At 49.6% G+C, this 16,511-nt stretch overlaps 1 protein-coding gene across 2 annotated transcripts in view; it reads right to left on the bottom strand.

Annotated features, from left to right (window-relative positions):
• Positions 1-15,370, bottom strand: part of lama5 (laminin, alpha 5) — a 45,025-nt gene extending 29,655 nt beyond the window's left edge. For both annotated transcript variants that reach the window (XM_029834335.1, XM_029834336.1), the window contains exons 1-7: positions 14,929-15,370; positions 13,141-13,293; positions 4,851-4,968; positions 3,481-3,599; positions 2,929-3,099; positions 1,748-1,845; positions 659-774 (exon numbers count right to left, since the gene is read on the bottom strand). In XM_029834335.1, coding sequence (XP_029690195.1) covers positions 659-774; positions 1,748-1,845; positions 2,929-3,099; positions 3,481-3,599; positions 4,851-4,968; positions 13,141-13,293; positions 14,929-15,198 — 1,045 coding nt within the window. In that variant the 5' untranslated portion in view covers positions 15,199-15,370. The remainder of the gene's footprint in view (positions 1-658; positions 775-1,747; positions 1,846-2,928; positions 3,100-3,480; positions 3,600-4,850; positions 4,969-13,140; positions 13,294-14,928) is intronic.
• Between the last annotated feature and the right edge of the window lie 1,141 nt (positions 15,371-16,511).

Raw genomic sequence — 16,511 nt, 5'->3', positions numbered from 1 at the left:
TGTCAGCCAGGACAGCGATACAACATCCAGAAACTTGAGGTACTCAGGACAGATCTCATCCACCCCCTAAGCCTTGCCACCTAACTACTTTGGGGACTTTGGCAGAGTCCTCCTCAGAGTCCCCAGCCCTTACTCCCTCAGTGGAGGGACTTTGGCAGAGTCCTCCTCAGAGTCCCCAGCCCTTACTCCCTCAGTGGAGGGACTTTGGCAGAGTCCTCCACAGAGTCCCCAGCCCTTACTCCCTCAGTGGAGGGACTTTGGCAGAGTCCACCTCAGAGTCCCCAGCCCTTACTCCCTCAGTGGAGGGACTTTGGCAGAGTCCTCCTCAGAGTCCCCAGCCCTTACTCCCTCAGTGGAAGGCGTGACAATGGGATTGAGGTGCTCCTCAAAATCTTCCATCCATCGTCCAAAAATATCCCCAGTTGAGGTCAGAACGTCTCCGTTGGCACTACACAGAGCGTAAGCAGAGCTTCCTCCTCCTGAGGCTCAGGATGGTTGCCAGAATTTTTTCGAGGTTGGCCGATAGTCCTTCTCCATGGCTTCCTTTTTATTTCCAATTCCAGTTGAGTTAAATACTTTCACAATATGTGATGTTTATTTTATGTTTCAAACCATGTTATCGAATCAGACAGACACAAAGGTGTCGCAGTGTACTCACGTTCACACTCATTGGCACTGTAGGTCGTGGCTGGTTTCCATGGTAACTGTCTGTATCCTGGACAGCACTGATCACATGAAACACCGCAGGTGTTGTGCTGACAGTCACATTGTAGCCTGTCAACAAAAAGAGGAACATGGGTGTGTGTGTTAAGGAGTGTGTGTAACAATATACAAATATTTTCCAATACTGCACAAAATGTTTCCCCACGCTACCACTGGACTCCTAAACAGTCAACTTTTTAACAAGTTAAAATTTCCCTTTCTACCTCACTCGCTCTCTCTTTCTCTCTCAAACACACACACACACAGTCTCCATCCAACGTTTCTGTATTTGTCCCCAAGGGGAAATTTGGTGTGTGTGAGGTGTCATGTTCAGCTGATGATTGTAAGACATGTAATGGACCTGTTGTAGAGTTCTGTGAGGTTGGGTGTGGTCAGTCTGACCCTATTGATGGTAGGAAGCTTGTTGAAAACAAGAGGGACAAGGCACACACACACACACACACACACACAAACCCCCCCCCCCCCCCCCACACACACACACATCAAAGGAACAGTTGATTGTCTGCTTTATGGTAGAACAGCCTCTTTTTTCCGAAGGAAGACTGTTGACAGAACAGGCAGTGATGAACCACCTGTACATCCGCCTGTTTTTGTGCATACAGGATTAATGACAGAGCCCCCCCACAACACGGAAAGATTAAAATTATAGCACTGCCTCAACATGCCTGTGAATTCAGTGTGTGTGTGTGTGTGTGTGTGTGTGTGTGTGTGTGAGAGAGAGAGAGAGAGAGAGAGAGAGAAATAATTGTGGTGAATGTTAGAGTCTGACTAATATAATGACAGCTTAAACCAAAAGCCTGGAGCGCACACACACACACACACACACACGCACACACACACACACACACACACACACACACACACACACACACACACACAGACACAATATTTAGTCTGTAGATCATAAAGTGAAAAACACATGGATACATTTTAGTAATGACACACTGTACAACTTTTTATGAGGGACTTGCATGTCTTTCTTTTACACACACACATACACACACCGTTTTGCGCTCTGTCTTACTTGTAGGGGTCGTTGGGGTCCTTGGCATTGCAGGCCTCAGCGTGTCCATTACACACACATCTTCCTCCGATACTGATGTCTTTGATACTGTAGTAATACTGCAGTAGAAATACTGTGTGAGTAATAGTCATCTAACTAACTAACTAACTAACTAACTAACTAACTAACTAACTAACTAACTAACTAACTAACTAACTAACTAACTAACCTGCACCTTTTTCATCTCATCGTTAAAGTTTCTGAATAAAATGTGGAAACATCCTGAACATGTATATTACTGCAATGCTGCTCCAGAACCACAGTGATGCTCCTGAACCACAGTGATGCTCCAGAACCACAGTGATGCTCCAGAACCACAGTAATGCTCCAGAATCACAGTGATGCTCCAGAACAACAATGATGTTCCAGAACCACAGTAATGCTCCAGAATCACAGTGATGCTCCAGAACCACACTGATGCTCCGGAACCACAGTGATGCTCCAGAACAACAGTGATGCTCCAGAACCACAGTGATGCTCCAGAACAACAGTGATGCTCCAGAACAACAGTGATGCTCCAGAACAACAATGATGCTCCAGAACCACAGTGATGCTCCAGAACAACAATGATGCTCCAGAACCACAGTGATGCTCCAGAACCACAGTGATGCTCCAGAACAACAATGATGCTCCAGAACCACACTGATGCTCCAGAACCACACTGATGCTCCAGAATCACAGTGATGCTCCAGAACCCCACTGATGGTCCAGAACCACACTGATGCTCCAGAACAACAATGATGGTCCAGAACCACACTGATGCTCCAGAACAACAATGATGCTCCAGAACCACAGTGATGCTCCAGAACCACGGTGATGCTCCAGGTTACACAGATGAACGTGGGTAGCATGTGCTATGCTAAGTAAACTAGCTTTTATGACTCTTTGATGACAGAATAGAATCTTGGTTCGGTTCTTCCTTTATGGTGTCAGACACGAGCCTTAAGACACAGAGTTGGTCAAAATAATTAGATCTTGGCCTATTGAAGAGGTTTGAAATGTTTGTCCACTAAAATAGAGATTCTTCTAACTGTTACTGGAACTTCTGGGGACAGAAAATAATGGACTGACCCCTCAAAGTTGAGACATCACCCCATCCAGCAATATTCCAGTGGACTTTCCGAAGGAGTCGTGTTTCTCACCCGGCGAGTGACGGTGGGGTCTCGCAGGGCTTTACCCATCAGGTGGCCCAGCAGGGTGTTGGTTCTCAGGAAACGCAGACGGATGTTGGTGGCTTTGGTGAAGTCGCGGAGAACCGGTGAGTAGGAGAAGTTCAAGGCTCCGGGCCGACCGTTAACCAGAGACACGACGATCTAAAGGGGAGGATCAGGATCCCGCCATCAATAAAAAAACAGGTTGACAACAAACACATGTCCAAAGAGTGAGCGTCTGGCTCCCGATCACATGACCACGAGTAGCAGCGCCATGAGGAACACAAGGTGAACCAGTTCCTTGGGATCGGGTGATCAGCAGGAACGTGTGATCCCTCGGGTCAGAGGATCCCGTTATTATAGAAACCCACGAGAGCAAGACCGGCGTGCCATAAAGACAAGGATCACATGATCACCCCGTCAGGAGAACACAGCATTAACATGGTCCAAGATTGGCCCCACATCATGTGGATTACATGATCATGGATGAAAAACAGGGTCAACATTATTTATATGAAGTCATTTGAAGCCAGAATATTTTACCTCTCCGTTTTCCAGCGGGACGATTCGGGAATACTCTGTGGTGCAGATGATGTCATCATCATTGTTGATCCTCTCGATGGTCCTCTGCCCAAATCGTTCAATACACTCGGTCTTAGAAGCTACACACACACACACACACACACACACACACACACACACACAGGTTAACTTCGATATCGTCGCAACAACAGCTGACTGACATCAGTACCAGTGTACTTGCCCGTCACTACTTAGGGTACCGATACTAATACCAGGTATCAGCCCGATACCAGCCTTATTTCAAAGCATCGGTACTCGGTACTCGCACTGATACTTAAGGCAAAAAACATGTGTCGAGTCTGTAAACTCTGCAAAATTAACGTAGCAAGAGGCGGTATGAAGAGTACCGGTAATTCATTTTTGGCTCTCATCGTCTACAGTAAATCGGATATTTGGCATTTAATGTAATCCGGTCCGTAATCCAGTCATGATGTCATTGTCGTTTTTGAACGTTTTACAGACGACTCCCGTTTGATCCTTCTCATTTCGTCCAAAGAAGTTTCTTCACCGACGTGTTTGCGAGTGGATCTGTTGCTAGCTAATGATTCAATTCAATCAGTTCTAACAACTTTGTGTGTCACGTAGTGACAAGTCAAAACATGAACGCCACAAAGACTTTAATGACTGATTTCATGCATTAGGTAAAACAAATGATTATTTTCTCCTTAGGGTAATAACAAATCAATGCTAACATTCAGTACAGCTAGCGTTAACTGTTAGCATGGCCTTCGATACTCTGATGGTGCTTCAGCATCACAGTTACACTCAAACATCATTGATGGCGTGTGTTGCACAACTCCTTCAACTGGTCAACAAGTCAGGAACACAGCCTGATGCATTCTGGGTCGGCTAAAGAGGTGCTAATCACAACAACATGGATGAAAGAGCTGAGATCATTGAATATTTCTGAATGCGGCAATCCAGTTCCATGGAAGCGTCGGACCATTCACGGATGTCTGTGGAAAAGCAACCAGATGCCAGGAGGTCCAAGACCTCCAAGAGTTCCATGGACAAAAGTAGGAACGGACAGTTGAGGTACAAAAAAAAGAAGTGAGAAGCTCAACGTTCCAACAACAACATCAAGCTTTTACCTGTCACCAATCAGGCCTGGACGTTCTGGTCAACACACCTAGACTAAGAACAGACACACCCACCCCTCCCCAGCCGATGGGCTGCGCCGTTTGTTCTGTTCAACCCCGAAATGAAAGGAAGAATTAAAGAGAAACCCCTGAAGAGCTTAGCAAAGCATGAAGAGACACTCATGGAATCTGACTGGGAAACATCTGGACGTAAGGACTCGTGTGTGTGTGTGTGTGTGTGTGTGTACTTACAGGCAAAGAACTGCCAGGGTCGGTACGTCTGCCCAAAGTCGACTGACCTCTCCAAAACCCAAAGATCAGGACGAGGGGAGTTTGCAAACTTGACCAGCACGTAGGCAACGTGGAAAAGCTGTGGAAGGAGCGGAGACACATGATACAGCTACCAGCAATGTGAAAGGATGAAAGAAGGGACTTGTGAAAGTTTTCGTTAATGGACGAAAACAACATTTCAAACAATTTTTTTTACAGTGGGAAAAGATCAGGAGGAAATGAAAGAGAAGATAAAGATGGTCAGGACAGAAAAAGAAAGGATGAGCGAAAACAAACGTGGCGTTTAACCTGTTTGTTTAAAGTCTGGCTGGTCTTTTATTAAGTTATCATCAGCTTTAACGAGCACCAGCTGCTCTTCCATCACATCATCCCTCGTTCATTTCCTGTCACTGGCTGATAACAAGTGACTGCTGCCTGCAGACCTCAGCCCCGGGTCAGACAGAACATGCTACATGCTACATGCTAATGCCTGCAGACACAGGAGAACCGCACCAACTCCAAGTCAGCTCAGTAGGAACATTTAATGAGTTAAAGCAGAGTGCGATTAACGTTTTTTATCATCACACTTTATCATTCTAAAGTTGGACGTGAAGAAAGCTTGCGCTCGTTGGTGCCCCCTGGCGGTCAAGCTCATAAAGACAGCCTCAATCTTGGTCCGGCGTCACGTCAAAACCGAGTTCAAAACAAATGTTACCATAAACAGAGAAGTGTGTGTTGTGCCGCGCTGTGTGTGAAGGCATGATGGGAAATAAATGAATGGACAAGAAGGAAAGAGGACAGAACATTGTTGTCTTCCTCTCTTTTGTGCATCTTCATCTGTGCAGCATCACTGCCACTGAGAGGCTGCAGCTGTGTGTGCGTGTGCGCGCATGTGTGTGTGTGTGTGTGCATGTGTGTGTGTGTGTGAAACAGGAAACAGAAAGTGCAGCCTCTACACGTCCCTCAGGGCTGAATCAGACAGACGGAACACTGAAGAATTCCTCAGATTTATGAAACATATGAGTCAAAACACAGGCTGGACGTTGTGGGGTCTATGACAAAAACTTCAAAAATGAAGAAGGAACTCTTGACGAACCCAACAGGCGACATGGACGAGGACCCACGAGACGAGGGAAGGAGGGACTGATGGTGGTCTTTAGATCTTAGAATGAGCTAAAGACCATGGAGGACGTCCTGGAGGCAGCGTGAACCTGCCTGACTGTTTTTACAACCACTTCCTTGTTCCTCAATCAGCTCACGTCCCGACTGGCTACATTCCCGGTCCACTTCAGAGAGTCCAGACTCAGAACCCGGGTAGTCTTGGGAAGGCACGAAATCGGGATTCTGGGTGTGTGTGGTCCCCCAACAACAAAAAAAGCACTTGACCGAAGCAGAAAAACAAACTGCCAAAGGAGGCGGAGTCTCGTCACAAACGTGGGACATCATCACATGTCCTTGCGGGACAACTGCCACCACCATCGAAGACAATGACATCATCACTCCTGTGAAGGATTTTAATATACACACACATTGATATAAATGCATGTAATAGGCTGTGTGTGTGTGTGTGTGTGTGTGTGTGTGTGTGTGTTTGTGTGATGGCGGCGAGTGAGAGACTGCCTCATGTATCCATGGAGATCCACCAAAAGATGAATGAGGTCCTCCATGAGGGTCATGAAGGCCTCCCAAGCACTAGAGAACAAGGCCTATCCTTATCTGTCCATCATCCCTCCACTTCACATCACCAAAACACACCATTCTCATCAGACACGTCCCGACAGGACAACCTGCATGGAGACACTGCATTCCAGGAATATCAGAAACACTGAATTTCTGCGGGAAGATCAGGGATCCCTGCGGAACCCTTGAGAGGGAGTCTGATTCCAACGAAGCTCTTTGACCTCCAGCTTCAGGTGACGTCACGATAAAGAGACACGTTCAACAAGCCTCTCTGGTCATTGACACATCACAGGTTTGACCCTGGACAAGAAGTCCCACAGTCAGGACAGAAGACACAACAGAGACAGAGAGTGGACATAAAGACATAAAAAAGTCCAGATAAAGATTTGAAGACACAAAAACATAACTAAGATATTAAAAAGACACCATAAAGACCCTATAAAAACATGAAAACACAATGAAGATATGAAGACAGGAAAAAGGCATGACAAAGACAGGACAGGAGGACATGAGGACAGAAGGACATGAGAACAGGAGGACAAAAGGACATGAGAACAGGAGGACATGAGGACAGAAGGGTAGGACATAAGGACAGGAGGACAGAGGGACAGGAGGACATGAGAACAGAAGGACATGGAGACAAAAGCACATGAGGAAGGGAGGACAGGAGGACAGAGGTACAGGAGGACAGGGGGACAGAAGGACATGAGAACAGGAAGACAGGAGGACATGAGAACAGAGGGACAAGAGGACAGGACATGAGGACAGTGGGACAGGAGGACAGAAGGACATAAGAACATAATGACATGAGGACACAAAGACAGGAGGACATGAGAACAGAGGGATAGGAGGACAAAGGGACAGGACGAGAGGAGGATGGGAGGACAGGGGGTGGGGGACACAAGGACAGGAGGACAGGGGGACAGAAGAACATAATGACATGAGGACACAAGGACATGAGGACAGAGGGATAGGAGGACAGAGGGACAGGGGGACGGAGGACATGAGGACAGAGGGACAGGGGGATGGGAGGACAGGAGGAAGGCCCCACACCCACAAAGAGAAGACATGAGGACCTGAAGAATCATTATCAGTATTTTTGGATAAAAGATTTCAAAATATCGTAAAAATGTATTCATGAAGGTGATGAAAGAAAATGTGTAACAACATCAGAACCACCAGATCCTTCAGAACCACCAGAAGCTTCAGAACCATCAGATCCATCAGAACCACCAGATCCATCAGAACCAGGACCTGGAGCTGCCAGGGTGAATCAGAATGCCGACAGTGAAGCCAGACCAGGAATCGGCGCCTCACATGAGGTTCTGATCATCTTCAGTAAAAATAGTGATAAAATGTGAACTCTGACAGATCAGAAGCAGATGAAGGTTCAGTTCCCTTCAGAACCACACTCCTGTTAGCAGAGGCAACGGCGGCTCCTTCTACCCGGCGCCAGCTGCTGAAGCTTCACCTCCTCCCACTTGTCTCCCTCAGTCCTGCTGCAGCTGGCGGATCATCAAAACCATCATCTCTAATGGACCATGATGTCTTCAGTCCACATTTAGTTAAAGATGTTTACTCCTGACAAAAGGAGGGAACGCCTGAGAAAGGGAGGACAGGAGGAGGAGGAGGATTCTTCCTCTCTGTGACCTTCTCCATGTGCCTCCATCATCAGAGGAGGAGAACCAGACAGCTGCAGCAAATTAGTAGGAAAGGCTGATAAGAGAGAGGAAGAGGAGGAGAGGAGAGATGAAGCAGCAGGAGCTGGACTAGATAGGCCCATTTTGATCCACCAGCAGGTGGGCCTGGACCCACCAACGGTCTAGTGGACCCACCAACGGTCTGGTGGCCCCACCAACAGTCTAGTGGACCCACCAACAGTCTAGTGGACCCACCAACAGTCTGGTGGACCCACCAACGGTCTAGTAGACCCACCAACGGTCTGTGGACCTGGTCCCCCAAACGGTCTGGTTGACCCCCCCAACGGTCTGGTGGACCAACCAACGGTCTGGTGGAACCACCAACGGTCTGTGGACCCGGTTCCCCCAACGGTCTGGTGGAAACACCAACGGTCTGGTGGAACCACCAACGGTCTGGTGGACGCGGACCAGGACCGTTGGTGGAACCGGGTGAAGGCAGAGAAATCAGTGACTTTAATGAAGTCCAGATGGTGAATCTGATTAGAAGTGAAGAGGCTGAGCTGATCTTCCATCAAACGCTGACAGCAGATTTACTGAGAAGCTCCTGAAGTGAGTGAGTGAGTGAGTGAGTGAGTGAGTGAGTGAGTGAGTGAGTGAGTGAGTGAGTGAGTGAAGTTTTCTGAAGTTTACAGATTTGTTCATGTAAAATATGTACAATTAATGTAAACTGAACAATAAATTAGCTTCAAATCAGTGGATTACACTCAACTAAACACACACACACCTACTCACACACACACACACCCACACACACACCTACTCACACTCACACACACCCACACACACACAAACAAACACACACACAGTTCTATGAGCTGACAGTGGGAAACACCCCTGTGTTTACTGTCCTCCCTCTGACATTCTTGCTGTTTTACAACTGGAGACCCACACCTACTCACACACACCTACCTACATACACACACCTATATATACACACACACACGCAGCAGCTGGGAGGACTCCGCTACCATCAGAACCTGGTGTCTGTGTGATGACAGCAGCAGCAGCCAGGAGGCCTGAGTCTTTCTCCTCCAGCCTGCAGAGGTGTTTTCTCCTCTGACTCGTCTCCATGGAGACCAACTTTGACTTCCTGACCTCCTGCTGTTTCCTCTTCATTCCTTTTATTCAGTGAAGAAAAGAAGTGAAACTCAAACAGTCGTCTTTGAGCTGCTCAAAGTTAATATTTACTCCCACATTAACCTGGAGAACCTTTGTCCTCCTGCTGCTGCTGCCCCCCTCCTCCTCTTCCTCCCCCTCCACCAACACTCACCATTTGGTCAACAATTAAATCATTTCATCAGTTATGATCTGTAAATAACAAGATGAGAGGAGCAGAAACCGAAGGAAAAGAACCCCAAAAGTTGTTAAACCCCTCAGAACTGTTCAGCTGCTTCATTATTCAAACGTTTAAATCAGGCTGCTTGTAGTTTGTAGCTCAGAAACATTAGCATCCATCATTCCGGTCCTTCCTAAAGGTGAGAATCCCTTTTTGTTTGTTTGGTGAGAATAGTCCTGTTTATCCGTTGTGTGAAAAAGAGCCACATGTTTCTCCTTGTTCAGCTCAAGAACAGCACCTCGGTATTAGCGGCGCTGCGTCGGTCCTTCCTCTGTGGTATTACTGAGGTACGTGCGCACCAGGTGCAAACACTTGTGCCATCACCTCGCTCCAATGAGGTCATCTAAATTCCACATCTCTCACCAAAAGCAGCTTCTGCTGTCTTGTTCTAAATTTGAAGAAGCACCTGTGACTCACACAGCTGCTATGCTAGCATGGTTCTGAGGCACATGTGGAAGCTCTACAGCTCTTCAGTTGTTTGAGGAGCAATCAGACGTTCCCTCCATCGAAGTTCTCCTCACGTCACGCAAGCGTGTTTGTTCACTGCTGTGTCTCAATGAGCTGACGCCGCCGTGACGGATCCGTTCAGACGGGAAGTCTTTAAGAGGCTCAGGAGGAAAAACCGCATCAAAAGAAGGTTGTGGGGGTGAGCAAACACCGCCGCCACAGAGGCCGCGATCCGATTGGGCGCTCAGAGCCGCTCTGCCGGAAACCCGACATGTCTGAACCCGATCGGAGGTTTGAAGTTCTTCAGTTCAGAGCAACCGTCAACCCCCCAGACCCCCGCTCAGCAGGACTGACGTGCACATTCCTGCACTTGCAGCGTTTACGTGCACACTTTCAAAGAGTTGTGCTTAAAATGGCGTCTCTTTGGGGTCTGGACTGAACAGGTTTCTTGTCCCAGGGCAACAGAGACAGGGACTGGGACATGTCCTCCTCCTCAACACTAGTTGGCGGTATGTGTCCTCTTTGTGGTTGACCTAATAAATGACGTAGGCGATGAAGTCAGCATCAACAGGAAGATGGACAATCGGACTTCATCTCCTAAGTCATGTGGGCGCTGTTTACTGTGGGCGTCAGATGCTTGCTCTCCCTCACAGAGCGGCTGTCGGCGTATGAGGCCAGAAAAGCCAATGTCCAGGGAGGACACGTGCAGCGGACAGGTCGGTTGACCCCAGAGCCGCTCAGTGCTAACCCGCTAGCTGCCTGGTTGCGCACTAAAGACACGCCTCCATTCAGGAAATCCGTTCCACAGTTTGCAGCCAGCTAGCAGACTGGCTGGGAGGAATTCTTTGTGGACTCATTTCAGCAGAGCAGGTTCCAGCACAGACCCAACTCATGGGTCGCAAAGTGGACCCTGATGCCGATACTGTATCGGGTTGGTCCCGTCCGTCTGGGTTGGCCCCGTCCGTCTGGGTTGGCCCCATCCGTCCGGGTTGGCCCCGTCCGTCCCTGGTGGAAACGCACGGATTTCATAGTGATTTCAAGACTTTAGGAGGGACTCTGGGACCATAGTCCTGGGAGTGGGGTCACATGCTCTATCATGGGTGCCGGTCCTGCTGGAGCTCTACCAGAACCCTGAACCTCTGTGGTCCTGTTAGGGAGGCTTATAGGATTTGTTTTGAAGCTGTTTGTGAGCAGCTGAACCGGACCTGGGAAAGGCCAGATTGGTTTCCAGGTTAGAGCCTCCTGGTATTCCACCGTGCGTCTGACGCTCACGGCGCATCAATGGCAGGAAGCGTGGAAGCAGGATCAGCTGGCACAGATCTGGATTTCATGCTCAGAGAACAATGGAGCTGCTCCGATGTGCCGATGCTTCATTGTCCTGCAGGGAAAAGCGCCAACGCACCAGGAAAGCTGGGTCACGTGATCAGCTGCTGATGCTGCTGCTCCACTAATATTAGATGAGGACTCCTGAACACTCTCAATGTGCACGGAGGTGGTCCCTTAGTGGCCCAGAGTTGGTTCCACTTAGTGGCCCAGGCTTGGTTCCTCTTCACCGCAGACCCGCTGTGATGTTCAGGTCAGACCAGCCCAGCTCAGGGACACCATGGTCCTAAAGGAACTTCTCATCCTGGAACTTCAAGCTCTTCCTCCAGACTCTGGGACCACCAGTTCTTTCCCCTTAGCGGGTTGTTCTGTCATCCCCTGACCCCTAACCCTGCCCCCCCACCACCACCCACATGTCATCACGGACTCATCCACACCTGAAGGAATGAACAACACCCACTGTACAATGTTGGCCTGAGAGCGACCTCATGGGATGATGGATCCCTTCATCCTCCTGCAGCTGCAGCTCCTCCCCCACCTCCCCTACACCCCCCGCCCGGCACCTCTCCCTACCTCCCCCTACACCCCCCGCCCGGCACCTCTCCCCACCTCCCCCTACACCCCCCGCCCGGCACCTCTCCCCACCTAAACCCTCACACCTTTCTCGACTTGGGACAAACCCAGTTGAAAATGATATAATATCCAGAGAATAAACTTAGCTTAGCATTAGCAAAGGTGGAAATCTGACATCCAGGTGCTTCAAGCAGGTCTCACAGGGATTCCTAAACAGCTCACTGGGAAACTATTTATGAACAGCGTGATATCGCTCTGACCTGAAACTGGCTTTATCAGACACCACATGACCCAACACAGTTTCCACGGCAACTGTCTGGTATCAGTCATTGTTATAAAACTGACTGATTAGATAAAGCAACTGGAGAGGAGAGGAGAGGAGAGGAGAGGAGAGGAGAGGAGAGGAGAGGAGAGGAGAGGAGAGGAGAGGAGAGGAGAGGAGAGGAGAGGAGAGGAGAGGAGAGGAGAGGTCCTCCAGGTTTAGTTTTGAGGAGAAGGAATGTAGCTCAATGAAAGAGACTTTGGAATGCCTCTTAACCTGTTTCAACCTGTTACTTTACCCAGAACCCCCTCTCCTCTCCCCTCACCCCCTCCTCTCCTCTCCTCTTCTCCTCTTTGATTTAAATGAACTTTATTCTTTATTCAAATTAAACTCATTTATGTTGCTGCAGGTAATAAGAAGAATTTCAGTTGAGACAAAACAAAACATTTAAACCATTTTATTATTGCAACAAGGATTATAAAGACACACACACACACACACACACAAACACACACACGCCTTCCTCAACCTTGAAAGAATGAGAGAGAAGAAAGTAAAGAGCAGGAGGGAGAAGGAAACTAAATGCCAGGACAGAAAACACACAGAGCCGGTGGTGACTGAGAGGCTCTTCAGCAGGAGAGTCGGCACAAAAGAGCTGCGTTCAGCAACATAAAAGGCTGCTGAAGAGCGACAGGAAACTGTGTGTGTGTGTGTGTGTGTGTGTGTGTGTGTGTGTGTGTCCAGCAGTAGCAGGAACAAACTGCTCCTCCTGCCAACGTCAACAGTGTTCGACGCTGAAGAGCCGACTGAGCTCAGATTAAATCCTTCAGATTAAAACAGCGAAGGACAAATGGGACAAAGACGTCCTAGGTTGACGACAAAACATGGAGGACATCACACTCATCTGGATCCACCCCCTCCCCCAGGTGAGCGGGAAACAGGGCGACCTACCTGTCCCAGGTCCAGCGTGACGTTCACCTCGTTGTACTCGGTGTTGCGGGACAGAGGCGGGCTCTGCCACCAGCGCTCCGTGCCATCGATGGCGTTGGTGATGGGGTGGGCGCGGTCATTGTCCCCCCTGCTGCAGATGTCGCAGTACTGACCCTGAAAAGACACGTGGACGTAAATAACGCGCTGATAAAGGCTAACGGGATGCTAGCAGCCGAGGATGCCACGGCGTGGGGGCTCTTTCTTCAAAACCTTTTCCTCCAATCAGAAAGGAAAGTTCCCCGGGTTGACCTCTGACCTTCCCGCTGATATGAGACCAACAGAACCGATCCGTGGACGAGTCCCAGCCAGATCTTTGGCCAGCAGAGTGAGAGCGGGAGCATTAGCATTAACTCAACAAGAATAGCTCTGAACAAAGACCAGGTCAGGAGGAGTTATCAGGGTGGGTCACAGTCCAGGTCAGAGGTCAGCCCCCCCACCCCCCAATAATAAGGTCATCCAACTACTTATTTGACATTTACGCCCGTGCGCGTGCACGTGTCCGTCGGTAGATTCCTGAAGTGACTGACTGAATCATCAAACACCCACACACCCACACTCTACTTTTCCTCTTCCTTAATGACACACACTCCCATCCCTGCTGTCAATCACAACAGGGAAAAGCCTCCTCCTCGTCCTCCCCCTTCACCCCCCCCCCCCCCCCCCTCCATTCAGCGGCTGCAGATGAATGAGATAAACCCTCAGAGAAGAATTCAGGTCCTCAGGCCACAGACAGCTTCAGTCAACTGTTAAAGCAACTCCGGCAACAACCAGGCAACTTTACTCAGACCTTAGTGATTCATCCAAAGCAAACACACACACACACGCACGCACGCGCACACACACACACACCAGTCTAAACCCTGCTGATTTTAATTAATAAAAACACTCTCACATCTCGCTGTCAAATCACAACAGGATTAACTTGAACACAGGAATGTGTGTGTGGGGGGTGCGTGCATGTGTGTGTGTGGGGGGGTGCATGCATGTGTGTGTGTGTGGGGGGGGGGTACTGTTGCTTTGAGGTAATGAGCAGATTTCTTGGTTTTTGAAGGTTTCCTGAAGTGATTTAATTAAAGCAGCAGTTTGCCGGGCCAGTCAGGTGGTGGTGGGGGGGGGTTCTGGGGGGGTTCTGGGCGGGCTCTAATCCTCAGTGTGGAGGAGATGAAGTGGGTCAAACAAAGCCACCATCACACCAGTGACATTGGTTATTAACCATGAATAATAATGAAAACTAAGAGAGTTTCCATGTGAGTTTTCCGTCTGGACACAAACAGGACTGAGGAGACAGGAAGAGGAAGTGGAGCTCAGGTAGAGACAACACGGGTCAGTCAGCGCCAGGAATGTGAAGGACAGGTGGAGGAGGTTCTGCGCCGTCTAGCCCAGAGGCCGAGTGTGTAACCTCGCCGGCTCTTATATAAGTGACCACATTAACGGGTGCCACGACCTACAAAACAACTGGTCCATGAAGGAGCGCGCCGCTCACTGCTGCCCCTGCTGGGCAACAGAACACAGCCAACCCAGTGGACAGAATCGTGAAAATGGACTTAATCCTCAAACACATGGGACGGAACCAGGAACTTTAGATGTCCTCTCCATGAGAAGGTCAATATTTTGATCTGATTTCCAGACTCAAGTCCAATTACACCCAAAAGGTCTCACAACTGCCCCCCCCCCCCCCCTCAATTCTACTACCTACTGAGAAATGATCACTGTGGTCCCCTGGAATAAGACATCCAACCCTGAACTCACCTGGATGGTCTGGCCCGGGTCTCCGGACACCGGGCCTCCGACCAGTTTGCAGTAAAGGTCGCGCACGGTTCTGCCGCCCTCGTCCTCCCCGCAGGTCGCGGTGGCGATGATCTTGGTGCTCTCGGCCAGGTTGAAGTAAGGCGGGTGGAGGCTGTAGCCGTTGCCCCCGCTGCTCGGCAGCTCCTGGCAGCAGCAGCCCGCCAGCAGCAGCAGCAGCAGCGCGGCCGGAGCCCCGGAGCGCAGCGGCGGCGCGGCTCCGCTCACCATCATCTCCACCTGTTGGAGCGCTGCGAGCCGAGCAGGAAGCCGAGTACGAGCGCAGCGACGCGGACGCAAAGTCGGCGAGAGTCCGCTGCGGAAGAAGAGGAGAACAGGGGAAACACACGTTTGTGTCGCTCCAGCAAGCACCTATTCTCTCTGCCCTCTTCCTCACCCTCCTCACCCTCACTCTGCTCCCTCCCCCTCTGCGCTGGCCCGTCCCCACGCTGGAGGAGGAGGTGCAGGAGGTGCAGCAGACCGCAGGTTCCAGGACCTTAATCCCACACTGGATCCACGCGTGTTTAACCTTCATCACATCTTTTCAGCTTTTCATCATCGGTTCAGCATCATCTCTTGAGAGAAAGTCACGGAAGTCTTTATCTTCCTGTTTTGTGTCTTCTTGAGGACAGGACAGGTGTCAAAACAGCAAAGGGAAGCACAAACAAAACTTGAATTCTGGGGTGTGGGTGGACCGGGTCCGTCCAGGACCTCCGCGAGTCGCACCTGTGGTCCAGCAGGGCTGTTTTCATCAAGACCAGTACCGCCCCTTGCTAGCTGGGTCCAACTGGGTCCATTTCGGCTGTTCTGTCCCAACAGGAGGTTGGAAATAAATAGGAGATACTTTTGATTTACCATGGAGCTACATGCTAATGGAGGAGTTAGCATTGGCTACAGGAAAAATGCCCGTGTGTGTGTGTGTGTGTGTGTGTGAGACACAGACAGACAGGCTGAGAGTGTCTTCAACTCGCTGATCTTCTGCTTTCTTCTGCTAATCTACAACTAAGCTACTTCCTGGTTACCATGGAAACCAAAGAAGAGCCGAAAAACAGGCAGAGAGTTGTCATGGTAACTGCTAAACTGCTCCATTAAAATCAAACGGACACTCACACACACACACAGAGGCCATCAGATTAAATAAAACGGTTGCTGCTAAATTTTGGACACAGACAGCTGACAAATAAATGTGTCCAACCCAAGAGGACAACGTTCCAGAAGGTCCTGGAGGTCCGACACACGGACGCAGCAGTCAGGGGGGTGCGTGGTTGAGGGGGGGGTTCACATGAGAGAGAGGACGGGTCTCGTGGACGTGGACGTCCACTGACTGTCCCCGTCCACCTGAGACATAATAAAAGTAATAGAAAAGCAGATAAAAAAGTCCCAGTTGGACATGAGGACAACCACAAGGGTCTTTACCCACACTGCATTATGAGGAGTGTGTGTGTGAGAGAGAGAGAGAGAGTGTGAGAGAGTGTGAGAGGAATGCAGTTCTTAAAGAGCCCCTCTACAAGATGCAACTTGTCACAATCTCCTTGAGAACCACCAAC

This window comes from Takifugu rubripes, chromosome 3 (genome assembly GCF_901000725.2).
Source record: "Takifugu rubripes chromosome 3, fTakRub1.2, whole genome shotgun sequence".
NCBI classification, from domain to species: Eukaryota; Metazoa; Chordata; class Actinopteri; order Tetraodontiformes; family Tetraodontidae; genus Takifugu; species Takifugu rubripes.
The sequence above is the reverse complement of the archived record's forward strand: the minus strand, read 5'-3'. Positions and strand labels throughout refer to the sequence as shown.